The sequence below is a fragment of the Hypanus sabinus genome, chromosome 27 (assembly GCF_030144855.1).
Source record: "Hypanus sabinus isolate sHypSab1 chromosome 27, sHypSab1.hap1, whole genome shotgun sequence".
Classification (NCBI taxonomy): Eukaryota; Metazoa; Chordata; class Chondrichthyes; order Myliobatiformes; family Dasyatidae; genus Hypanus; species Hypanus sabinus.
Genome location: NC_082732.1, coordinates 45,049,836 through 45,076,152, shown reverse-complemented (window position 1 = coordinate 45,076,152; position 26,317 = coordinate 45,049,836). Strand labels below are relative to the sequence as shown.

Here is a 26,317-nt window from a genome sequence, read left to right as displayed (position 1 = left end):
TGTCATCGAATTTCGGTGGACAACCGCAGAGAGAGAAGAGAGGACTGTTCTGAAATCTCCCACGATCTTGCTAGATTCTCCCACAAAAGAGCAAGCCTCGTTTCCTCATTCACCATGTCACGATCACCCAAGATTTCAACTGTGAGGGCTGGATAAGGGCTGGATATAATAGGTCTCACTCACTTTTGACATCAGTCTGTGGCATCAACACAATCAAGAACCAATGTTGGAACTAATAGTGAAGGAGATACAATCATCTCTTCATTCTCTAGTACGAGCTGAAGATCACCCAGCTCCAGCTGCAGTTCCCTATTACAGTCTGTAACAACCTGAAGATGTACACTCACAATTTAGGAACAGATTCTTCCCCAGTCATCAGAGTTCTGAACGACCCATGAACACTATCTTTTTCCTCCTTTTTTCAGTTATGTTGATAATTTATGGGTTTTTCTGTCCCTGCAATGTACTGCTGCTGATAAACAACATATTTCACATCATATGTCAATGTTAATAAATCTGCTTTGAATTTTAAACACCAGAGATTCAGCAGGTGCTGGAAATCTCAAACACACACGAAGTGCTGGAAGAACTCAGCAAGTTAGGAGTCTATGGAAAAGAATAAACAATCAACATTTCAGGCTGAAATTCTCCCTCAGCTGCAGCTCCTTACAAGTCCTTAAGAGATCTGGATGGCCTATGAGAGAATGATAAGGTGACAGATAGGAGCTACAGGGAGGTAGTCATCCCTGAGCTGCAGGGGGCAGGTAGCTGGCTGACTGTCAGAGCAAAGAAAAAGGCAGACAGTGCATAGTACCCCTCTGGCTATTCCCCTCAACAATAGGTACACTACATTGGATACTTTTTTGGGGGGGGAGCAAGTGGGGGAATGACATACTGGGGGAGTCACAGTGACTGGGTCTCTGGCATTGTGTCTGGTTCTGCTGCTCATAAGGGAAGGGAGGGGGGAGAAAGGGAGGGCAGTAATGATAAGGGATTCCATAGTTAGAAGAGCAAAAAACAGATTCTGTGGACGTGAAAGACATCTGGATGGAATGTTGCTTCCCAGCTCATATTGGGTCCATGGCATTCTAAAGAGGGAGGGTGAGCATCTGGAAATTGTGGTACATATTGGTACCAGTGGTCTAGGTAGGAAAAGGGAGGCGATCCTGAAGAGAGAATTTGAGAGTATGGTAGAAGGCTGAAAAGAGCACCTCCAGGGTAATAATCTCTGGATTGTTTTCTGTGCCATGTGCCAGTGGGGGTAAGAATAGGATGATATGATAGATGAATGTGTGGCTGAGGAATTGGTACAGGGACAGCATTTCAAAATGTGGATCATAGGGATCTCTTCTAGGAAAGTCTTGATCTGTACAAAAAAGATGGGCTGCACATGAATCCAAAGGGGAACCAATATCTTTGTCGGCAGATTTGCTAGAGCTGTTGGGAAGGGTTTAATCTAATTTGGCAGACGGGTGGGAACCAGAGTGATAGGTCTGAAGATGGGGCATTTGGTGTACAAATCAATGCAATGTGTAATGAGACTGTGAGGAAGGATTCAAAACTACATCCTTAATTCTAGAATCTTCCATGAGGGAAGTTATCCTGTAGGCCCAGAGGTAGTCTGTCCTGTGATTGAAGGCCTATCTGTGTGTGTGAGTGTACAGGTGAATGGGAGAGCGGGAAAGAGGCTTGCTTTTCTGTTCATAAACTCAAGAGATTCTGCAGATGCTGGAAATCCAGAGAAGCACACACAAAATGACAGAGGAAGTCAGCAGGTCAGGCAGCATCTATGGAAACGAATAAACAGTGGCAGTTTCGGGCCAGACCCTTCATCAGTATTGGAGAGGTAGGAGGAAAACACGTAAGAATGTGAGGGGAAGTGAAGGAGGACAAGCTAGAAGGTGATAAATGAAGCCAGATAGGTGGGGAAGAGTGGGGGGGGGGGATGAAGTAAGAAGCTGGGAGGTGATAGGTGGGGGAGGTAAAGGGCTGGAGTGGAAAGAACCTGGTAGGAGAGGAGAGTGGATCATGGGAGAAAGGGAAGGTGGAGTGGAACCGGGGGAGGTTCAAAGTTCAAAGTAAATTTTAATATCAATATACATATATGTCACCATATACGATGCTGAGATTCATTTTCTTGGGACGGTGATAGGCTGGTAAGAGGGTGGAAAGAGTGGAGAATTGAAGAGGGAAGGGGAGCGGGGGAAATTACCTTAAGCTGTGCATGCCATCAAACTGGAGGCTACCCGGGCAGAATATGTCGTGTTGCCACTCCGACCTGAGAGCGGCCTCACCATGGCAGAAGAGGAGTCTGTGAGCCAATGATGTCAGAACAGGAAAGGGGGCTGCAATTAGCATGCTTGGCCACCGCGAAATCTGCGGATGGAGTGGAGATGCTCGGAGGAGTTTTGCTGTTGTGGTTGCCTGTGTTGTTCTGCTGAGCATTGTGGGAATGCTGTTATTTCAATACATAATAATAAAATAGATAAATTAGAATAAGCAGTATATATTAAATAAATTAAATAGGTCCTGCAAAAAGAGAGGGAAAGTAGTGAGGTTAGTGTACATGAGTTCATTGTCCATTCAGCAATCTGATGGTGGTGGGGGGGGGGGGAGATGTTGTTCCATCTTCCTCTAAGACATTCCTGACTGTCCTTAAGGGAGCAGCTACACAGAAACAAGTTTCAGTTCCACATGCTAATAATCTGCATCAAAATACATAACAGTGAGAAGTCAGTCTGCTTCAAAACGTGGAATATTTAATAAATAAACAGTACATTCATAAAACATACAAACTGGGGCACTGCACTGTGCCCCTGACAGAAATGATCTACCAGCAGAGTCAGTGATACTGAAGCGTGGGTCAACACTTATGTCCATTTTCCTGTTAAGACAGAGTCTGATGACTGAGACAGATACTTGCAGTAATCAACCTATTAGAAAAAAATATTTTTTATCTGTTTGTTTAGAGTTACAGTGTGAACAGGCCCTTCCGACCCACTCAGCAAGCCACCTACTTAACATCAGCCTAATAACAGAACAATTAGCAATGACCAATTAACCTACCAACTGGTATGTCTTTAGACTGTGGGAGGAAACCGGAGCACCGGGAGGAAACAGTACCTGTGGAGAACGTACAAACTCCTCACAGGAGAGGGTAGGTTACACCGGGGAGAACTTGAAGGACTAGCACAGAACAGAGGACTCTGGTGAGCAGCTGTCAGCACCCAGTAGGGCTGAAGTAAGTCTGTAAGTAAGAAAGGTGAAGGGGTGGAAATGATGGGGGGGTGGGGTAATACCAGGCTTAGGGACATATGAGGCCAGAATTGGAAGAGCACAGAAATTCTGCAGCATTTTGCGGGGGGGGGGGGGTGGGGAGAGAGAGAGGGAGAGGGAGGGAGAGGGAGAGAGAGGGAGAGAGAGGGAGAGAGAGAGAGAGAGAGAGTTCAGTGCATGTGGGAGATCACAGAGACCCAGAGGGTTCAGTCCATGACAAAAGGGTTAAGAGTGGCCCACAATGATGTAAGTGGTCTGAATCACATTTGGCCAGGACCAAGTAAGGTCAGATCTCCTTCCCTGTAGCATGTTAGTGCATCAGTGTTTTATGACAACAATCCATGAGATTTGTGAGTCGTGTTAAGAACGACTATTAAAAAGAATCAAAATTACTAGGTATATGGATAGAAATGGTTTGAAAAATATCAAAGTTGAAAGTAATTTATTATCAAAGATCATCTATGCCACCATATACTACCTTGAAATTCATTTTCATGTGGGCATTCACAGTAGAACAATGAAATACAACAGGATGAATGAAAAACTACACAAGTACACAAACTGTTAAACGCAGGCAAATGGGACTAGCTTGAATGTGCGCCTTGGTCAGTATGGATGAGTTGGGCCAAATGGCCTGTTTCTATACTAAGTGGCTCTTATTGACAGGCTGTCAACTCCACAGGTGCTATCCAGTCTCTGGATAGTTAGTCCATTTTCTAGAGTACTAGCCCAGTATCTTAGTCACTGTACCACACCTCTTCCTTCAACATCAGCTCCTGGACCCTGGAGATGTCCAGGTTCTCACTGCTTTCTGTACACACCTCGTTTGTGTTGAAGGCTTTGGTATTGGGGACAGAGTAAAGCAACATTAAAACTTGGTCCTCACCGGAAATCCACAAGATCTTTCCTGCTGGCTATGCCCTGCGCAGTAAGTTGCACTTTCCCTGGAGACTGGAGCATTGCAGGTACGGGAACGTTTCATTATTGCCATTCCACAGCTGAGCGGACAAGGGCTCCACGCTGTCCACGTCGACCAAGACCCAGTGACTGAAACAAAACAGCAACAATCCAACCAGTAATAATTCCCTTCCACCACTGTTATTTTCATTTTATTTATTTAGAGATACAGCACAGTATCAGACCCCTCCAGCCCAATGAACCTGTCCTGCCCAATGACACCCATGGGACCAATTAACCTTCTAACCCGTACATCTTTGGAATATTGCAGGAAATTGAAGCATTTGGAGGAAACCCACATAGTCACGGAGAAAAGACGCAAATTCCTTACAAAATTGGTGGGAATTAAACCCAGTTTGCTCGTGTTGTAAAGCATTACGCTGACCGTTGTTCCTCTCCCCCCACCCCACCACCCATCCATCCTCTCATTGCTGCAGGAGACCTGGGTTGGTTAGTGGGGTGGGGGAGATACAGAGGATGTAATGGCATCACCAGGATGTCATCACTCAGCTCATACCAGGATATTGACAGACAAGAGGAAATCTGCAGGTGCTGGAAATCCAAGCAACACACACAAAATGCTGGAAGAACTCAGCAGGTCAGATATCATCTATAAGATTAAAAAACAGTCACTGTTTCAGGCTGAGACCTTTTATCAGGACTGGTATGGAAGGGGGGAGATGCCAGAATGAAAAGTGGAGAGGAGGGACGGATAGCTACAAGGTGGTAGGTGAAGCCAGATGGGTGGAAAAGGTAAAGAGCTGGAGAAGGATACTGATAGGAGGGGAGAGTGGACCATAGGAGAAAGGGAAGGAGGAGGGGCACCAGTGGGGAGGTAATAGGCAGGTGAGGAAAAGAGATTAGAGACCTGAGTGTGGGACAGAAGAAGGAAAGGGGAGGGGAAAAAACTACTGGAAGGAGAAATCAATGTTCATTCCATCTTGTTGAAGACTACCCAGGTGGAATATAAGGTGTTGCTCCTCTACCCTGAGAGTGGCTTCATCATGGCAAAAGAGGAGGCCATGGACTGACATATCAGAGTAGGAACAGGGTTTGGAATTTAAATGTTTGGCCACCGGGAAATTAAGGCAAATGGAACAGAGGTGTTCAACAAAGTGGCCCCCAACTTATGTTCGGTCTCACAAGTGTAGAAGAAGCCACATTGAGAGTAGTGGATCACTCCAACTGAATCACAGATGAAGTGTTGGGTCACCCAAAAGGGCTATTTGGGGCCCTGAATGGAGGTGGGGTGGGAAGAAGGAGGACATCTCTGATGTCCTGGAACGGAAAGCCACGTCCTGGGAACAGATACGGCAGAAACGAAGGAACTGAGAAAATGGCATTTTTACAGGATGCAGGGTGAGAAGATGTACAGTCAAAATAACTCTGGATATCAGTAGATTTATAAAAGGTGTTGGTAAACAGTTTATCTCCAGAGATGGAGACAGAGTGATCAAGTAAGGGGATGGAGCTGTCAGAAATAGACCAAGTGCATTTAAGGACCGGGTGGAAACTGGAGACAAAGTTGATGAAATTGCCTAGCTCAGCATGGCTGCATGAAGCAGCACCAATGCAGTCATCAATGCAACACAGGAAAAGTTGGGAAGTACGAGCAGGGAAGACTTGGAGTGTGGACTGTTTTGCGTAGCCAACAAAGAGGCATGCATAGTGTTTGTGGATAACCCTTGAGTCTGGAGAAAGTGGAAGGAGTTGAAGTTGAAATTATTGAGGGGGAGGACCAGTTCTATCGGACTGATGACGGTGGTGGTGGAAGGCAAATGGTTGGGTCTTTTGTTGAGGAAGAAGCAGAGAGCTTCACGGTCTTCTTGATGAGGGATAGAAGTGTATAGGAACTGGACATCCATGGTGAAAGTGAGGCAGAGAGGGCCAGGCAATTGAAAGTTGCTGAGGAGATGGAGAGCATGTGAAGTATCACGGATGTAGGTGGGAATGGACTGAACCAGAGGGATAAAATGAGTTATGTGGATTCAACTTCATCTAGGTAGGACCAGGCAGAAAAATGAGGTTGAGAGGGAAAATAGAACAGCCACGATAGAATGGCAGAGTGGACTCACTCTAAGATTGTATAATATCATTTACAGTACATAACTGTAAAAGAAAACAAAATAATTGTTACTCTGGATTTGACACAACATATAAAAACCACAATATGATAAAGATTAAAATAATTTTAAACACTTATTGTGATACTTGGCACAGAAGTGTCTGTACATAAGGTGACTGACAGGAAATGATATAGTGGTGGTTGGGAGTGTGGAGGGGTGGGTTAGTGGGTGGAGGTGTTGATCAGCCTTACTGCTTGGGGAAAGTAACTGTTTTTGAGTCTGGTTGTCCTGGCGTGGATGTTATGTAGCTTCATCTCTGATATGAGTGGGACAAACAGTCAATTGGCAAATTGGGTGGGTACTTTCATGATCTTACTGGCCCTGTTCCAGTGGCTTTTTGTGTTAAGTAGGCTGGTGCTGATGACATGTTGGACAGCTTTGACTATCCGTTGTAGATCCTTCCTGTCACCACAGTCCAGTTTCTATACCGAGCAGTGATACAGCTTGTTAGGATGCTCTCTACTGTGCATCTGTAGAGTAATGCAGCACGAAAATACCGAAGGGCTTATGGAATCTCTGCTATCTTTTGAAGTCCTTTCAAGAGCAGATCAGAGTCACTGGTATTTTTTTTTGGATGCGGTCACTGCGGGAATGCAAGTAAGGGAACAGTAGATTTGCACACAACAAGATCACACAGAGAATGGTAAAGAGAAGTTTTAGTGAAGTTTGCCCCAGAATATCTCCTTCCATTGAACAGAAGTACCATCCAGAGCATTCTAACTGGTTGCATCACTATCTGGTATGGTGGTGGGGGGAACACTGCACACGATCAGAAAAAAGCTGAAGAAAGTTGTAAACTCAGTCATATCCATTATTGAGGACCTCCTCAAAATGGCAGCATCCATCATTAAGGACTCCCATCACCAGGACATGCTCACTTCTCATTGATACCATCAAGGAGTGATGAGGAGTGGAGATTTGAGGCTTTGACTTGAGAGATTTTGGCAGTTGGACTGTGCAATCAAGTCAATCAAGATTTGAATAACTCAGACTCAGCAGAAAGCAGCTGATTGGGCAATCGAGGTCAGGTGACCAAGCAGTTTGAAAAGCTCAAACAAATAAATAGAGGGTTACCTCAAGCGGAGCGGCCTGTGGAAAGTGGCCAGTGAGTGAGGGGGTGGGCCAGTGAAGGAGTGGAGATTTGAGACTTTGACTCGAGAGGCTTCGACAAGAAGAGGCGGAGGACGAGCTTCACTCCGTGATGTAAGGCCGGGTATGTTCCTTTCAAAGGAGAAAGTTTCAAAAGTTGAGGCAAGTATTGGGTAGGTCATGGCAGCTGAGATCGGCCCCATGGTTTGTTCATCCTGCAGCATGTGGGAAATGAGGGATACTTCCAGTGTCCCTGACGACTATGTGTGCAGGAAGTGTGTCCAGCTGCAGCTTCTGGCAGACTGTATTGAGCATCTGGAGCTGCGATTGGCTGAGAAAGTCGTGAGTAGCACGTTCAGTGAGTTGGCTACACCGCAGGTAAAGGCTACACAGGCAGAAAGGGAAGGGGTGGCCACTAGACAGCATAGCAGTAGGCCGGTAGTGCAGGAGTTCCTTGAGGTCATCTCCCTCCTAAACAGATGTACTGTTTTGGATACTGTTGGGGGAGATGCCACATCAGGGGAAGGCAGCAGCCGAGTTCCTGGCACCATGGGTGGCTCTGCGGCACAGGAGGGAAAGAAAAGGAGTGGGAGAGTCATAGTGATAGGGGATTCGATTGTAAGGGGAATAGACAGGCGTTTCTGCGGCCGCAAGAGAGACTCCAGGATGGTATGTTGCTTCCCTGGTGCAAGGGTTAAGGATGTCTCTGAGCGGCTGCAGGACATTCTGCAGTGGGAGGGTGAACAGCCAGTGGTTGTGGTGCACATAGGTACCAACGATATATGTAAAAAATGGGATGAGGTCCTACAAGGTGAATTTAGGGAGCTAGGAGATAAACTAAAAAAGTAGGACCACAAAGGTAATAATCTCTGGATTACTACCAGTGCCATAGGAGAATATTTCAGATGAATACGTGGCTTGAAAAATGGTGCAAGGGGGAGGGATTCACATTTCTGGGGCATTGGAACCAGTTCTGGGGGAGGTGGGACAGGTATAAACAGGACGGTCTGCACCTAGGCTGGACTGGAACCAATGTCCTAGGTGGAGTGTTTGCTACTGCTGTTCAGGAAGATTTAAACTAATGTGGCACGGGGATGAGGACGAGTGCAGAGAGACAGAGGGGTGTAAAATGAGGGTAGAAGCAAAAAGTAGGAAGGTGAAAAGTAAAAGTGGCAGGCAGGCAAATCCAGGGCAAAAAGCAAAAAGAGTCGCTTTTCAACATAATTGTATAAGGGCTAAGAGTGTTGTAAAAACAAGCCTGAAGGCTTTGTGTGTCAATGCGAGGAGCATTCGTAACAAGGTGGATGAATTGAATGTGCAGATAGTTATTAATGAATATGATATAGTTGGGATCACAGAGACATGGCTCCAGGGTGACCAAGGATGGGTGCTCAACATCCAGGGATATTCAATATTCAGGAGGGATAGACAGGAAAGAAAAGGAGGTGGGGTAGCATTGCTGGTTAGAGAGGAGATTAACGCAATAGAAAGGAAGGACATTAGCCTGGAGGATGTGGGATTGATATTGGTAGAGCTGCATAACACTAAGGGGCAGAAAACGCTGGTGGGAGTTGTGTACAGGCCACCTAACAGCAGTAGTGAGGTTGGAGATGGCATTAAACAGGAAATTAGAAATGAGTGCAATAAAGGAACAGTAGTTATAATGGGTGACTTCAATCTACATATAGATTGGGTGAACCAAATTGGTAAGGGTGCTGAGGAAGAGGATTTCTTGGAAAGTATGTGGGATGGTTTTCTGAACCAACATGTCGAGGAACCAACTAGAGAACAAGCCATTCTAGATTGGGTATTGAGCAATGAGGAAGGGTTAGTTAGCAATCTTTTCGTGCGAGGCCCCTTGGGTAAGAGTGACCACAATATGGTGGAATTCTTCATTAAGATGGAGAGTGACATAGTTAATTCAGAAACAAAGGTTCTGAACTTAAAGAAGGGTAACTTTGAAGGTATGAGACGTGAATTATCTAAGATAGACTGGCAAATGATACTTAAAGGGTTGACGGTGGATATGCAATGGCAAGCATTTAAAGATCGCATGGATGAACTACAACAATTGTTCATCCCAGTTTGGCAAAAGAATAAACCAGGGAAGGTAGTGCATCCGTGGCTGACAAGGGAAATTAGGGATAGTATCAAGTCCAAAGAAGAAACATATAAATTAGCAAAAAGAAGTGGCACACCTGAGGACTGGGAGAAATTCAGAGTCCAGCAGAGGAGGACAAAGGGCTTAATTAGGAAAGGGAAAAAAGATTATGAGAAAAAGCTGGCAGGGAACACAAAAACTGATAGATACGTGAAAAGAAAAAGATTGGTCAAGATAAATGTAGGTCCTTTACAGTCAGAAACAGGTGAATTGATCATAGGGAACAAAGACATGGCAGACCAATTGAATAACTACTTTGGTTTTGTCTTCACTAAGGAGGACATAAATAATCTTCCAGAAATAGTAAGGGGCCGAGGGTCTAGTGAGATGGAGGAACTGAGGGAAATACATGTTAGTAGGGAAGTGGTGTTAGGTAAATTGAAGGGATTAAAGGCAGATAAATCCCCAGGGCCAAGATGGTCTGCATCCCAGAGTGCTTAAGGAAGTAGCCCAAGAAATAGTGGATGCATTAGTGATAATTTTTCAAAACTCCTTAGATTCTGGATTTGTTCCTGAGGATTGGAGGGTGGCTAATGTAACCCCACTTTTTAAATAAGTGGGGAAGAGAGAAACCGGGGAATTATAGACCGGTTAGTCTGACATCGGTGGTGGGGAAAATGCTAGAGTCGGTTATCAAAGATGTGATAACAGCACATTTGGAAAGAGGTGAAATCATCAGACAAAGTCAGCATGGATTTGTGAAGGGAAAATTATGTCTGACGAATCTTATAGAATTTTTTGAAGATATAACTAGTAGAGTGGATAGGGGAGAGCCAGTGGATGTGGTATATTTAGATTTTCAAAAGGCTTTTGACAAGGTTCCACACAGGAGATTAGTGTGCAAACTTAAAGCACACAGTATTTTGGGGGTATGGTATTGATGTGGCTAGAGAATTGGTTGGCAGACAGGAAGCAAAGAGTGGGATTAAACGGGACCTTTTCAGAATGGCAGGCGGTGACTAGTGGGGTACCGCAAGGCTCAGTGTTGGGACCCCAGTTGTTTACAATATATATTAATGATTTAGACAAGGGAATTAAATGCAGCATCTCCAAGTTTGCGGATGACATGAAACTGGGCGGCGGTGTTAGCTGTGAGGAGGATGCTAAGAGGATGCAGGGTGACTTGGATAGGTTAGGTGAGTGGGCAAATTCATGGCAGATGCAATTTAATGCGGATAAATGTGAGGTTATCCACTTTGGTTGCAAGAACAGGAAGACAGATTATTATCTGAACGGTGGCCGATTAGGAAAAGGGGAGATGCAACGAGACCTGGGTGTCATTGTACACCAGTCATTGAAGGTGGGCATGCAGGTACAGCAGGCGGTGAAAAAGGCAAATGGTATGTTGGCATTCATAGCAAAAGGATTTGAGTACAGGAGCAGGGAGGTTCTACTGCAGTTGTACAAGGCCTTGGTGAGACCGCACTGAGAATATTGTGTGTGCAGTTTTGGTCCCCTAATCTGAAGGAAGACATTCTTGCCATAGAGGGAGTACAGAGAAGGTTCACCAGATTGATTCCTGGGATGGCAGGACTTTCATATGAAGAAAGACTGGATCGACTAGGCTTATACTCACTGGAATTTAGAAGATTGAGGGGGGATCTTATTGAAACGTATAAAATTCTAAAGGGATTGGACAGGCTAGTTGCAGGAAGATTGTTTCCAATGTTGGGGAAGTCCAGAACGAGGGGTCACAGTTTAAGGATAAAGGGGAAGCTTTTTAGGACCGAGATGAGGGAAAACTACTTCACACGGAGAGTGGTGAATCTGTGGAATTGCCACAGGAAACCATTGAGGCTGGTTCATTTGCTATATTTAAGAGGATGTTAGATATGGCTCTTGTGGCTAAAGGGATCAGGGGGTATGGAAAGAAAGCAGGTACAGGGTTCTGAGTTGGATGATCAGCCATGATCATTCTGAATGGCGGTGCAGGCTCAAAGGGCCAAATGGCCTACTCCTGCACCTATTTTCTATGTTTCTAAGGAGGAGTTACAGGAGTCTGAAGACACACACTCAATGTTTCAGGAACAGCTTCTTTTCCTCCGCCATCTATTTTCTGAGCATTGAACCCTGGGACACTTTCTCACTATTTTTTCTCATTTTTGCTCTTTGTGCAGTAATTATTATTATTTTTACATATATTTCTATTGTACTTTATAGTTTTTATTATTATGTATTATAATGTACTGCTGCTGCAAAACAACAAATTTCATGACATATGCCAGTGATATTAAACATGAGCTTGATTCTGATCTTCCCCAGAAACATTCCCCATCCAGTGGGAAGAGCCACTGGGGCGACTGTGGAGAGTCCAGAGATCGTAGCTCCTGGATCAGCTTGTCCAGAGGTCAGAGGCCCAATGTCTGCAAGTCTAGGCCAGTGTGCAGTGGGGGTCACTCACCTTGGCAGTCGGTGTTTCCACACGGCATGACCTGTTCGGATGGACCACTGCACGGGACAGCCCCACTGGCCAGAGAGGGATTGTCACAGATACGAACTCGTTTCTTGATGCCAGCGCAGGAAGCAGTGCATGGGGACCATGGCGACCACTCAGACCACTGCCCATTCACTGTGGGACACAGAAACCTGTCATTGAATGTGCACACAGAGTGTTCTGAACATAAAATGGGACAGGAATAGCTCCTTCAGCCCATTGTGCTAAACAGAATGCCAAATTAGAACTGTCCTATCTTCCTGCACTGTTTGCATGTAACAGCGGCCACATGCTGGTACAGCACTTCAACAAGCAGACTAAACCACGTGAGGGTAACCAGAGGGTTAGGAACATCCGTGTCCCAGCATGAGAACTCAGCTCCAGCAGACCGGGCAGGTGAGATCCGATGGCCAGGAAGGTAACACTATGCGGAGAGTGAAAGGCATGACAAGGCACGGAGGAAGTCATGGTCATCCTCTGCAACCAAGGAAGCCCAATTATGACACTGCTTATACCTCAGTTCCCAGACGTCCGAGGTCGGAATTTTCCACTTTAAAAACTCTCCCCCTGTGGTGAACTACATATACCTGTCTGGACACGCCCCCTGCTGACTGCTCCTGTGGCTCCTCCCACTGACCCTGGTATAAAGGCGATTGAGGCCTGAGCCCGGCCCTCATTCTCCAGGATGTAGTATGGTGGTCAACTACTGCTGGTTCTTTCTTCCAGTCAATAAAAGCCGATATCTCGCCTTCACGTCTCAGAGTGAGTTATTGATGGTGCATCACCCCCACAGGTTTTATGTCATCGTTGGACACAATGGACAACCACAATGTTCCTGCAAATGATCCTTCATTCTGTACCTATCTAACAGCCTCTTAAACTTAGATATTGTGCATGCTTCCAGCACCTGTCCTGGCAATGAGTTACACTCTATGCATTTTTTTTAGAGATATAACAAGCCCTTCTAGCCCAACAAGCCACATTGCCCGTCAACCTCCAATTTCAACCCTAGTCTAATCACAGGACAGTTTACAATGACCAACTAACCTACTAACCAGTAAGTTTTTGGACTGTGAGAGGAAACCAGACCACCTGGAGGAACCCCATGCACTCACAGGGAGGAGATACAAACTGCTTACACAGCCGTGGAAATTGAACCTGGATCACTGGTTCTGCAATAGCATGAGTCTAACTGCCTCACTACTGTGCCACCAGTATTTGACATTCTAACTGCCATATCTACTCCTCCTTGATCCTGCAGTTCCCTAGCTCTTGTGCTCCTACCAAGCCTTCAGATCCTGGAGATCCCTGCTCTCCCAGCCCTTTCCCTTTCCCACCTTTTACTTAGTGCACAAAGCCGCCAAGATTCCACACTCTTCTTTCCCTTCCCAGCACGCTGATCATGCTCCTGGGAAGGACTTAACTCAAAAACAGTCCCTTCAGCCCATCTAGACCATGCCAAAATGTAATTCTGCCTAGTCCTATCGAACAGCTCCTGAATCGTAGCCCTCAATACCCTTCCTATCCATGTACTTATACAAATTTCTCTTAAATGTTGAAATTAAACCCACATCCACACTTCTGCTGGCAGCTTATTCCACACTCTTGCCACCTTCTGAGTGAAAAGGTTTCTCCCCATGTTTGCCTTAAACATTTCACCTTTCACTCTTAACCCATGACCTCTAGTATTCATCACACCCAACCTAGTGAAAAAGCCTGCTTGCCACCCTAACTATACCCCTCATAATTTTGTATACCTCGATCAAATCTCCCCTCATTCTCCAACACTTCAGGGAATAAAGTCCTAACCTATTCAACCTTTCCTTGTAATTTGGTCCTCAAATCCTGATAACATCCTTGTAAATTTTCTCTGTACCCTTTCAATCTTATTGATATCTTTCCTGTAGATAGGTGACCAGAACTCCAATTAGACTTCACTAATGTCTTATACAACTTCATGGAGTCATAGAGTCCCTTCAATATTGTGCAGGAAGTTACCTGGACAAGGTCTAAGCATTTCACAACCCATCAGTTCGGCCGACGGTCCCTCACAACGCATTCCGCTCTCTGGGTGCGTGCATTCACGGATACGCATTTTGTTCTGCACCCCACATGTCGCAGTGCAGGTTGACCATGGTGACCAGGGGGTCCATGTACTGGAGGCTGGGCACAAAGACAGGAAGATCTCAGAGCACAGAAAGAAGCCACTTAGCCCACCTGGCTCCTGCCATCTCCCATCCATGCCAATCCCATTGGCCAGCTCCTAGTCTACCCTTCCATGCCTTAATGCTGAACTGATTGCATAAATTGTGGACTCTACAACTCATTAACTCAGTATCATTTGTTTCAAACATAGAACATAGACCAGTACAGCACAGGAACAGGCCCTTTGTGCAAAACCAATTAAATTTGCAATCAAATGGCCACTTGGAATCTCTTCTGCCCACAGTAAGTCCATATCCTTCCATTTACTTCACGTTTGCGTGCCTATCTAAACATCTCTTAAAAGTCCCCAATGTTTCTGGCTCTACCATCACCCCAGACACTGCATTCCAGGCAACCACTACTCTCTGTGTAATAAACATCTCCTTTCAACTTATCCCCTCTCACCTTAAATGCATGCCTTCAGGTTTTAGGCATTTTGATCTTATTTATTTATTATTTTTGTATTTGCACAGTTTGTCTCCTTCTGCACATTGATTGTCCCTCTGTTTATGTGTGGTTTTTCATTTTCTATTTTATTGTTTACTGTGAATGCCTGCAAAACAATAAATCTCAAGGTAGTATATAGTGACATATATGTATTTTAATAATAAATTTACTTGGAACTTTGTATCTTTAGCACTGGACACAATAGCCCAGAGAGCAACTTCCAATAGGTACCACCATTGGTTGTTAGGCCTGCATAGGCTGGCACCTCCTAGCTTCCATGCATCTAACAGGAGTCACTTGCCCTGGTTTCCGGCTCATCACCTGCAGCCTATTTAAACCCAGCTCTCATCCACAGTCCTGTGTTCCAATCGAACCAGTCGGCCTCAACCAGCTGCTCCAAGCCTAGACTTCAGTTACCTGGTCATCTTGTCCTGTCAATTATCTGTTCTCTCATTTTGTGGCCCCATGTGGCTTGTTATTCTGCTGTCTATTATTAAAATGATTTTTCACTGCTGAGTCACCTCCACTGATTTGTATTTGGGTTAAGTCTCCTCTACATGTCCTGACAAATTGAGTCACCCTCAACTGAATAAAAATACCTTTTACTGCAATGATATACTGTGAACTGTCTGGGTTACTGAAGCCATAGACAGACAGATAGCAGAGGTGGAACTGCTGTTGAAATTGTGCCAATTGCTCTTGGAAAGGTGACCCTTCAAATACCTCGCTCAAGTGATTGGGTGTTGAAACCAGGTCCTATGAGCAGGGCAGAATTCTGACTTTATCCCCCAGTGTTGTTAGCAAGGGGTCACTTTAGAAGACCGCCCCCTGAACATCACCCATCGCACCATGGATGATGACTTCATCTCTCTCTGGGCTCTTTGCGTCTGTCTGTTCAAAGTTCGAAGTAAATTTACTATTACAGTACATCTATGTCACCATATACTACCCTGATATTAATTTCCTTTCAGGCATTCACAATAGAACAGAGAAATAAAATGTAATCAATGAAAAACTACACACAGAGACTGACAAGAAACCAATGAGCAAAAGACAAATTGTTCAAACAAACAAATAAATAAATATTGTATTACAGAGAACATGAGTTGTAGAGTTGAGGTTAACATTCATTTAAATCTAGTTCTGTAATGCAGATTCATAGAACGTCATAACGCAAGTCAGGCCCTTTGGCCCACAACGTTGTGCTGATCTTTTAACCTACGCTAAACTCAATCTAACCTTTCCTTCTCACACAGCCTCCATTTTTATTTTATCAATGTGCCTATCTAAGAATTTATTAAATATATGAAGAAAGGTTGAGCAAACTTTGGAGAGGAGGAGGATGAGAGGTGACTTGATAGTGGTGTACAAGATGATAAGAAGCATAGATTGAGTGGACAGCCAGAGATTTTTGCTCAGGGCAGAAATGGCTAATGGGAGGGGGCATAATTTTAAGATGGTTGGAGGAAAGTATAGGGGGTTTTCGGAGGTAGGTTTTTGACACAGAGTGGTGGAACACACTGCCAGGGATGGTGGTAGAGGCAGATACATAGAACAATATAGGGAGGATGTTGGAGGCTTTTCTGCACACAGAGTGGTGGGCTTGTGGAATATCCACCACACCAACAGTGAATTTCACACACCCACCACTCTGTGTGGAGAAAAAATCTCTGACATCCTCCCTATATTGTATATAAGTAATTATATAAAATACAAGGAGACAATTAATTGTTTAACTACATAGAAAATGACAGTTGAACAATTGTACCCAGCTGGTCCTAAACTCCCCCACTATAGGAAATATCCTTTTCACATCCATTCTATCTGGGTCCTTCAATATTTGATAGGTTACAATGAGAGCCCCCCCCCCCCCCCACTTCTTCTAAACTCCAATGTCTATAGGCCTAGGCCATCAAACACTCCTCATATGTTAACCCATTCATTCCCAGAATCCTTCTTGTGAACCTACTCTGGGCTCTCTCCAACAGCTGCACATCCTTTCTTAGATAAGGGGCCTAAAACTGCTCGCAGTACTCCTAGTGTGGTCTGACCAATGCCTCAGTGATCTTGCAGTTCATTACTGGAAGGTCTTTCCAATCCAGTGGTCACCTTCAACCATCAGTCTGGGTGGGACCTAAAACTAGATTTTAAAGAAACAGTGGACCTACATTCTGAACCAGTGCCTCACCTACCCCTTCCTCCCTTCAACAGAAGATCATTCCCTCGATTAGTGATCAGAGCACTAGTTAATGAACCATTCACTGGCAAACCATTCCTTACCAATGCAGTGAATGCCGTCACCAAAATGTCCGGCCTGGCAAAGACATGTGAAGGATCCCAGGGTATTGACACAGAAGGCACTGGGGCTGCAGGAATGGCGTTGCAGGAGACACTCATCAATGTCTGTGGAAAGGATACATTCAATGGGACATAGTGAAGGACATAAAATTGCAGAGTTTTTTAATTTATTGAGATTCTGTGCAGAATAGGACCTTCCAGCTCTCCAAACCATGCCACGCAGCAGTCCCTGATTTAACCCGAGCCTAATCGAGGGGCAATTTACAATGGCTAATTAACCCACCAACTGGTACGTCTTTGGACTGTGGGAGGAAACTGGAGCACCCAGAGGAAACCCATGTGGTCACGGGGAGAATGTACAAACTGTGCAGACAGCAGTGGAAAATATACCCAGGTTTCCTGTACTGTAAAGCGTTGTGCTAACCATTACACTACCGTGCTCTTGCTCTAGAAATCTGGGGCACAAGGTGAGCAGGAACTCACCCCCCCACTGGCTGGGTCAGGTACTAATCTTCACTTAAGGATACATCCCTGGAGAATGGCGCAGGGAAAGAGCAGAGTGAGAGGTACAATATCTAAAGGGAACATGAGGGGCAATGTCTTCACTCAGAGAGTGGAGTGAGTGTGGAATGAGCTGCTGGGGGATGTGGGCTCGAATGCAACATTTAAGTGAAACTTGGATAGCTACGTGGATGGGAGGGAGTGTGAAGGGCTGTGGTCCAGGTGCAGGCCGATGGGACTGGACAGAAAAACAGTTTGGCGCAGACTGGGTGGGACAAAGGGTCTGCTTCTGAGCTGGAGCATTCTATGATTGCGTGACACTCGGCCAGACAGTGTCTGTCAGTCATGGGTCCAGGAATTCTGAAATCACTCGGAGTTTGGACCATTAGATGTGAGACCTCAGGGTCTGTTGGAGAACTGGGTGAGGAGGGGTAGTGACTGGTGCAATCTAGATAAATTGGCTTATTATTGTCACATGCACAGAGACACAGTGAGAAGCTTCTCTTGCATACTGTTCATACAGATCAGACCATTACACAATGTACTGAGCTAGCAGGGGTCCATGGCATAAAAAACATTGGGAACCCCTGAGCTAGGGTAAGGTAAAGCATTAACAACGCAGAGTAAAGTGTAACAGCAACAGAGAGAGTGCAGTGCAGGCAAATAATAAGGTGCAAGGTCATAACGAGGTAGATCGTTAGGTCAATTGTGCATCTTTTTGTACAAGGGTAGCATGTTATTTAGGTTAACGGGCATCATGTTCAGTATAGATATGGTGGGCTGAAGGGCCTGCTCCTGTGCTGTACTGTTCTGCACAGTGACCAAATTCAGAGCTTAACTCTTCCATGAATGGTCCCAAGCAATAAGTATTCCTGTTTGAGTACTGTTGGGGAGGACAGGCCTGGCCGTGCCTCTGGCACAGAGTCCGGCCCTGTGGCTCAGAAGGGTAGGGAAAGGAAGATAAAGGCAGCAGTGATAGGGGACTCTATAGTTAGGGGGTCAGACAGGCAATTCCGTGGATGCAGGAAAGAAACATGGATGGTAGTTTGCTTCCCAGATGCCAGGGTCTGGGATGTTTCTGATCATGTCCACGATATCCTGCAGTGGGAAGGTGAACAGCCCGAGGTTGTAGTACATATTGGTACCAACAACACGGGTAGGAAAAGGGAGGAGGTCCTGAAAACAGACTACAGGGAGTTCGGAAGGAAGTTGAGAAACAGGACCTCAAAGGTAGTAATCTCAGGATTACTGCCTGTGCCACATGAAAGGATATACTTTCTGAAGGATATCCTTTAGAAAAGATATACTGACATTGGACAGGGTTCAGAGAAGATTTCAGAGAGGGTTTCAGAGTCTAGGAGTGGCAGTACACACAGATGAATACACGATTACTGTGACAAGAAGTGACCAAGGGTGGGAATCACTTTTTATTTATTGAGATACATCATGGAACAAGCCCTTTGAGCCACACTGCCCTGCAAGCCACCAACTTAACCCTAGCTTAATCATGGGACAATTTACAATGATCAATTAACCTATTAACCAGTACATCTTTGGAATGTGGGGGGAATCCACATGGTCAGTGGAAGAACGTACAGACTCTTTACTGAGGAGGCTGGGATTGAACTTTGAACTCTGACACTCTGAGCTGTAATAGCGTCTCGCTAACCGCTACGCTACAGTGACACTCAGTGTCTGTGTTCCAACACTAGTCGGGACCCCTGGGTGACCCCACCATACATCAAGGTGGAGTTAAGGGATTTAGCTCATTCATCACCAGGTTGTGATGTAGGGTGAAAAGGTGGGTCCCTGGACATGACACTTGGTCAATAGTTCAGCTCCACAGCACAACTAATCAAGTGAACATTGCGTTTGGACCATGAGGACCCTTACCTATGCAGGAATATATGCCGTCTCCCTCATACCCATTCTCACACTGACACTTGTATGAGCCGGGGGTGTTGACACACGTTGCTCCTGGTAGGCAATTATAGGGTGTTCCTTCTGTACATTCATCAACATCTCAAAGACAGAGGCAGAAAATGAAGAATTACATTCAAAGTTCAAAGTAAATTTATTATCAAAGTACATATATGTCACCATCCAGAACCCCAAGATTAATTTTCTTGTGGGCATACTGAATAAATCTATAGAGTAATAACCATAACTGAATCAATGAAAGACTACTCAATTAGGGCATTCAGCCACAGTGCAGAAGACATCCAACTGAGCAAATACAAAAAGACAGAATAATAATAATAATAATAAGTAAGCAATAAATATTGAGAACATGAGATGAAGAGTCCTTGAAAGCAAGCCCATTGGTTGTGGTAACAGTTCAATAATGGGGCAAGTGAAGTTGAGTGAATTTGTCCCTTTTGATTCAAGAGCCTGATGATTGAAGGGTAATAACCGTTCCTGTACCTGGTGGTGTGGGTCCTGAGGCTCTTTTACCTTCAGCCTGCTGGCAGCAGCGAGAAGAGAGCATGTTCTGGGTAGTGGGGGTCCCTGATGATGGATGCTGCTTTACTGCAACAGCATTTCATGTAGATGTGCTCAGTGGTGGTGAGGGTTTTACCTGTGATGTACTGGGCCATATCCATGACATTTTGTTGGATTTTTCATTCCACAAGCTCCTAAGGAGGTAGAGACACTCCTATGCTTTCTTTGTAATTGCACTTGTGTGCTAAGCCCAGGACAGGTCCTCCAAAATAATAAGACCAAGGAATTTAAAATTGCTAACTCTCTCCACCACTGATCCTCCTGATGAGGACTGGTTCATGGACCTCTGGTTTCCTTCTCTTTAAGTCTATAATCAGTTCCATGGTCTTGCTGACATTGAGTAAGAGATTGTTGTTATGACACCACTCAGCCAGACTTTTAATCTCCCTCCTGTATGCTGATCTGTCACCACTTTTGATTTGGTCTATGACAGAGGTATTGTCAGCAAACTTGAATATGGTATTGGAGTTGTGCTTAGCCACAGTCATAAGTGTACAGCAAATAGAGCAGGGGACTAAGCACACAGCCTTGTGCAGCACCCTTGCTGATGGAGGCTGGCTCCCGTTTTGGACCTGCCCACCTCGGGTGCCTTTCACACAATGACTGTGGTGTACGTGGAGAAGGAGGGACTGAAGGGTGTGGAGCTGGGGCTGCGTACAGCCGGTGTAAAGACAAACTGGGCAGTAAGGCACCATGTTAGTGTAGTGGTCAGCATGACACTATTACGGCTCAGAGTGTTCTGGAGTTGAGAGTCTAATTCTGATGCTGTTTGTAAGGAGTTTGTATGTTCTCTCCATGCATCGTTAGGTTTCCTCCAGGTGCTCTGGTTTCCTCCCACAGTCCACAGACAGACCGGTTAGTAAGTTGATTGGTCATTGTAAATTGTCCCGTAATTAGACTAGTGTTTAGTAGTTGGGTTGCTTGACAGTGCCGTTCAGTGGGCCAGAAGGGCCTGTTCAGTGCTGTACCTGTGAAATAATTAAATAAATCACAGCAGAAGTGACCACTTTGCCTGGGTCTGATAAGCCTGGTGCAACAGACAGTAGGTGCAGGAGTAGGCCATTCGGCCCTTCTAGCCAGCACCACCATTCACTGTGATCATGGCTGATCATACACAATCAATACCCCGTTCCTGCCCTCTCCCCATATCCCTTGACCCTGCTATCTACAAGAGCTCTATCTAACTCTCTCTTGAATGCATCCAGAGACTTGGCCTCCACTGCCTTCTGGGGCAGAGCATTCCACATATCCACCACTCTCTGGGTGAAAAAGTTTTTCCGCATCTCTGTTCTAAATGGCCTATCCCTTATTCTTAAACTGTGGCCTCTAGTTCTGGACTCACCCATCAGCGGGAACATGCTTCCTGCCTCCAGTGTGTCCAATCCCTTAATAATCTTATATGTCTCAATCAGATCCCCTCTCATCTTTCTAAATTCCAGTGTATACGAGCCCAGTTGCTCCAATCTTTCAACATATGACAGTCCCACCATTCCGGGAATTAACCTTGTGAACCTACCCTGCACTCCCTCAATAGCAAAAATTTCCTTCCTCAAATTTGGAGACCAAAACTGCACACAATACTCCAGGTGGGGTCTCAGCAGGGCCCTGTACAGCTGCAGAAGGACCTCTTTACTCCTATACTCAATTCCTCTTGTTATAAAGGCCAACATGCCATTAGCTTTCTTCACTGTCTGCTGTACCTGCATGCTTGCTTTCATTGACTGATGTACAAGAACACCTAGATCTCGTTGTACTTCCCCTTTTCCTAACTTGACTCCATTTAGATAGTAATCTGCCTTTCTGTTCTTGCCACCAAAGTGGATAACCTCACATTTATCCACATTAAACTGCATCTGCCATACATTTGCACACTCACCCAACCTGTCCAAATCACCCTAAATTCTCATAACATCCTCCTGACATTTCACACTGCCACCCAGCTTTATGTCATCAGCAAATTTGCTAATGTTACTTTTAATCCCTTCATCTAAATCATTAATGTATATTGTAAACAGCTGTGGTCCCAGCAGTGAACCTTGCGGTACCCCACTGGTCACAGCCTGCCATTCCGAAAGGGACCCGTTAACCGCTACTCTTTGTTTCCTGTCAGCCAGCCAATTTTCAATCCATGTCAGTACTCTGCCCCCAATACCACGTGTCCTAATTTTGCCCACTAATCTCCTATGTGGGACTTTATCAAAAGCTTTCTGGAAGTCCAGTCTGGCAGTTGGATAGTGCAATCAAGAATGGATTAGCAGTTGATTGGCAATCAAGATTTGAATAGCTCAGATTCAGCAGAAAACAGCTGATTGGGCAATCGAGGTCAGGTGACCTTGCGGCACGCAAAGCTCAAGCAAATAAAAAGAGGGAGTGCTCTAGCACTGGTTGAGGTAAGTGGCTGGTGTGAAAAGTGTTAGTCTTTGGCTTGAGAGTATTTGATGAGGAGGCTATGCCAGGCACAACTGGAGAGGGTGAAGGCATAACTGCTAAGCTGATTCAGTGTGCTATGTGCATGATGTGGGAGGTCAGGGACACTGATGGTGCCCCTGGCTGCTACAGCTGTGGAAAGTGTGTCCAGATTCAGCTTCTGAAGGAGCATGTTGCAGCACTGAAGAAAGAACTGGATGACCTCAGGTTTATCTATGAAAATGAGAGTTTTCTGGACAGGACCTACAGTGAGGTTGTTACACCGAGGATACTGGAAGAGAGAAAGGGGGCGACGATGAGGAAGGAAAGGATGCTTGAAGTACAGGAGACCCCAGGGGATGTACCTCTTGTAAACAGGTTCACCCTCTTGGAAGCTGTCAGGACAGAAGATACTGCCAGTCTGAGAGGTGGACAAGTCTGTGAGCCAAAAATTGGTGCAGAAGCAGAGCTGAGGAGTCAGATGTCAGAAAGAGCCGTGGTAGTAGGGGACTCCATAGTAAGAGGTATGGAAAGGGGTTTCTGCGGCAACAGGCGAGATTTAAGGATGGTGTGTTGCCTCCCTGGTGCTAGGATCCAGGACATCACGGACCGATTGCAGGGAATCCTCAAGGGTGAAGGTGAACAGCTGGAAGTGGTAGTGCATGTTGGCACAAATGACATTGGGAAGAAGAGGAAGGACATTCTGCAGCGGGACTCCAGAGAACTTGGAAGAAGGCTGAAAAGCAGGAATTCCAGGTTATCTCTGGTTTCCTTCCAGTTCCTTGTGCTGGAAAGAGCAGGAACAGGGAGATAATAGATCTGTATGTGTGGCTGAGGAACTGGTGCAGGAAGCAAGGATTTACATTCTTGGACCACTAGGATCTGTTTTGGAGTAGGGATGAATTGTACAAAAGGGACGGGTTGCACCTTAATAGGCGGGGGACCAGCATTCTGGCAGACAGGTTTGCCACTGCAACATGGATGTGTTTAAACTAAGTAGTGGGGGGGGAGGGGATGAACTGGAAATATAAGGATGGAGTTAAAGGGAAAGTGAAAATAAGAAAAGTTAAAGGACAACAGAATCAATGGAGCAGAAAGCTCAAGAAGAAATCATACAGTATGGTCAAGTGAAATAGGAATTGATATGAATGGAGAGGGGAGTAATGAATTAAAGGTGTTGTATATGAATGCATGAAGTATAAGGAATAAAGTAGATGAGCTTGAGGCTCAATTGGAAATTGGCAAGTATGATGTTGTGGGAATAACAGAGACATAGCTTCAAGCAGACAGGGCCTGAGAAATGAATATTCAAGGATATACATCTTATTGAAAGGACAGACTAACTGGCAGAGGGGGTGGGGTGGCTCTGTTGGTGAGGAATGACATTCAGTCCCTTGCGAGCGGGGACATAAAAACAGGGGATGTAGGGTCAGTATGGATAGAACTGAGAAATTCTAAGGATAGAAACTCTCTAATGGGAGTTATCTACAGGCCCCCAAACAACAGGTGTAAGTTGAATGAAGAGTTAAAATTGGCATGTCACAAAGGTAATGATACAGTTGTCATGGGGGATTTCAACATGCAGGTAGACTGGGAGAATCAGAATGGTACTGGACCCCAAGAAAGGGAGTTTGTGGAGTGCCTCTGAGATGGATTCTTAGAACAGCTTGTACTGGAGCCTACCAGGGAGAAGGCAATTCTAGATTTAGTGTTGTGCAATGAATCGGATTTGGTCACGGACCTCGAGGTAAAGGAACCATTAGGAGGTAGTGACCATAATATGATATGTTTTGAGAAGGAGAAGGGAAAATCGATGTGTCAGTATTACAGTTGAACAAAGGGAACTATGGAGCTATGAGGGAGGAGCTGGCCAAAGTTCAATGGAACAATACCCTAGCAGGGAAGACAGTGGAACAACAATGGCAGGTATTTCTGGGAATAATGCAGAAGGTGCAGGATCAGTTCATTCCAAAGAGGAAGAAAGATCCTAAGGGGAGTAAGGGGCAGCCGTGGCTGACAAGGGAAGTAAAGGGCAGTATAAAAATAAAAGAAGTATAACATAGCAAAGATGAGCAGGAAACCGGAGGACTGGGAAGCTTTTAAAGAGCAACAGAAGATGACAAACAAGGCAATACACCAAGAAAAAATGAGGTATGAAGGTATACTAGCCAAGAATATAAAGGAGGATGGTAAAAGCTGCTTTAGGTATGTGAATAGCAAAAAATAGTTAAGACCAAAATTGGGCCATTGAAGACAGAATTGGGTGAATTTATTATGGGGAACAAGGAAATGGCAGATGAGTTGAACAGGTACTTTGGATCTGTCTTCACTAGGGAAGACACAATCTCCCAGATGTGATAGTGGCCAAAGGAACTAGGGTAAAGGATGAACTGAAGGAAATTTATATTAGGCAAGAAACGGTGTTGGATAGACTGAGTCTGAAGGCTGATAAGTCCCCGGGACCTGATGGTCTGCATCCCAGGGTACTTAAAGAGGTGGCTCTAGAAATCGTGGACATATTGGTAATCATTTTCCAATGTTCTATAGATTCAGGAACAGTTCCTGCTGATTGGAGGGTGGCTAATGTTGTCCCACTTTTCAAGAAAGGGGGGGGGGGGAGAGAGAAAACAGGGAATTATAGACTGGTTAACCTGATGTCAGTGGTGGGAAAGATGCTGGAGTCAATTATAAGAGGAAATTATGACAATTGAATAGCAGTAGAAAGATCAGTCTGAGTCAGCATGGATTTATGAAGGGAAAATCATGCTTGACTAATCTGGAGTTTTGAGGATGTAACTATGAGAATGGACAAGGGAGAGCCAGTGGATGTAGTGTACCTGGACTGCCTAGTTACAAATGTACCATGGAGGGCATCTTTACCACCTGAGAGGCTCCAGTGCACAGGGTCACAAGTTCCATCACACCCCCCACCCCCACTGAGGGGCACTTTCGAGAAGCAATGCCTCTAGAAGGTGGTATCTATATCTAAGGACCTCCACCACCTAGAACATGCCTTCTCATTACTACCATCAGGGAAGAGGTTGAATACAGACACTCAATGTTTTAGGAACTGCTTCTTTCCCTCTGCCATCCCATTTCTGAATAGTCCATGAATGCTACCTCATTGTTTCTCTTCTGCTCTGCTTATTTCTATTACTGCCGTTTTTTTTAGATACGGCACATTACTGCTACCATAAAACAACACAGTCCGGAACATATAATAAACCTGATTCTGATCTTGGCTCTGAACTACAGACAAAATTAACACAAAGAGATCTGCTAATACTGAAATCCAGAGCAACACATATAAAGAGGAGGAAATCAGCAGGTTAGGCAGCAGCTGTGGAGAGCAATAAACAGTCAAAATTTCAGGCAAGACCCTTCATCAGGAAGGGGGAAAGATGCCAAAATAAGGTGGTGGGGAGAGGGGAAGGAGGACAAGCTAGAAGGTGATAGGTGAAGCCAGGTGGGTGGGGAAAGTCAAGGGCTGGAGAGGAAGGAATCTGATAGGAAAGAATAGTGGACTGTAGGAGAAAGGGAAGGAGGAGGGGACCCAGGGGTAAGTGATTAGCAGGTGAGGAGAAAAGTTAAGAGGCTGAGTGGGGAACAGAAAAAGAGGGGAGGGGAAGAAAAAAATTACCAGAAGAAGAAACCAATGTTCTGATAGATTCTGGTGCTTAAATCCAAGGTTCTGTTGGAAGTCAGGAAAGAGGCACAAAACTTGTTGCTTCACCGTCATTTTGTTATGAGTTGATAGAACAGGAAAAAAAATGAACAGACAGGGACAGAGAAAGCTTAAGACTCAAGAATATGGTGCCTAGCCAAAAAAAACTATTTTATGCCAAGTGATAAGAAACATTCCATTCAAATCTATAGATAATAATAAATCAATTAGACAATACTTATTCAATACTG

The 26,317-nt window shown here is 45.1% G+C and overlaps 1 protein-coding gene across 1 annotated transcript in view; it reads right to left on the bottom strand.

Annotated features, from left to right (window-relative positions):
- Positions 1-2,820: 2,820 nt before the first annotated feature.
- Positions 2,821-26,317, bottom strand: part of LOC132381953 (adhesion G protein-coupled receptor B1-like) — a 37,287-nt gene continuing 13,790 nt past the window's right edge. The window contains exons 5-10 of the mRNA XM_059951655.1: positions 19,388-19,516; positions 16,976-17,098; positions 14,042-14,206; positions 12,011-12,178; positions 4,163-4,323; positions 2,821-2,933 (exon numbers count right to left, since the gene is read on the bottom strand). Of these exons, the coding sequence (XP_059807638.1) occupies positions 2,871-2,933; positions 4,163-4,323; positions 12,011-12,178; positions 14,042-14,206; positions 16,976-17,098; positions 19,388-19,516 (809 nt within the window). The 3' untranslated portion in view covers positions 2,821-2,870. The remainder of the gene's footprint in view (positions 2,934-4,162; positions 4,324-12,010; positions 12,179-14,041; positions 14,207-16,975; positions 17,099-19,387; positions 19,517-26,317) is intronic.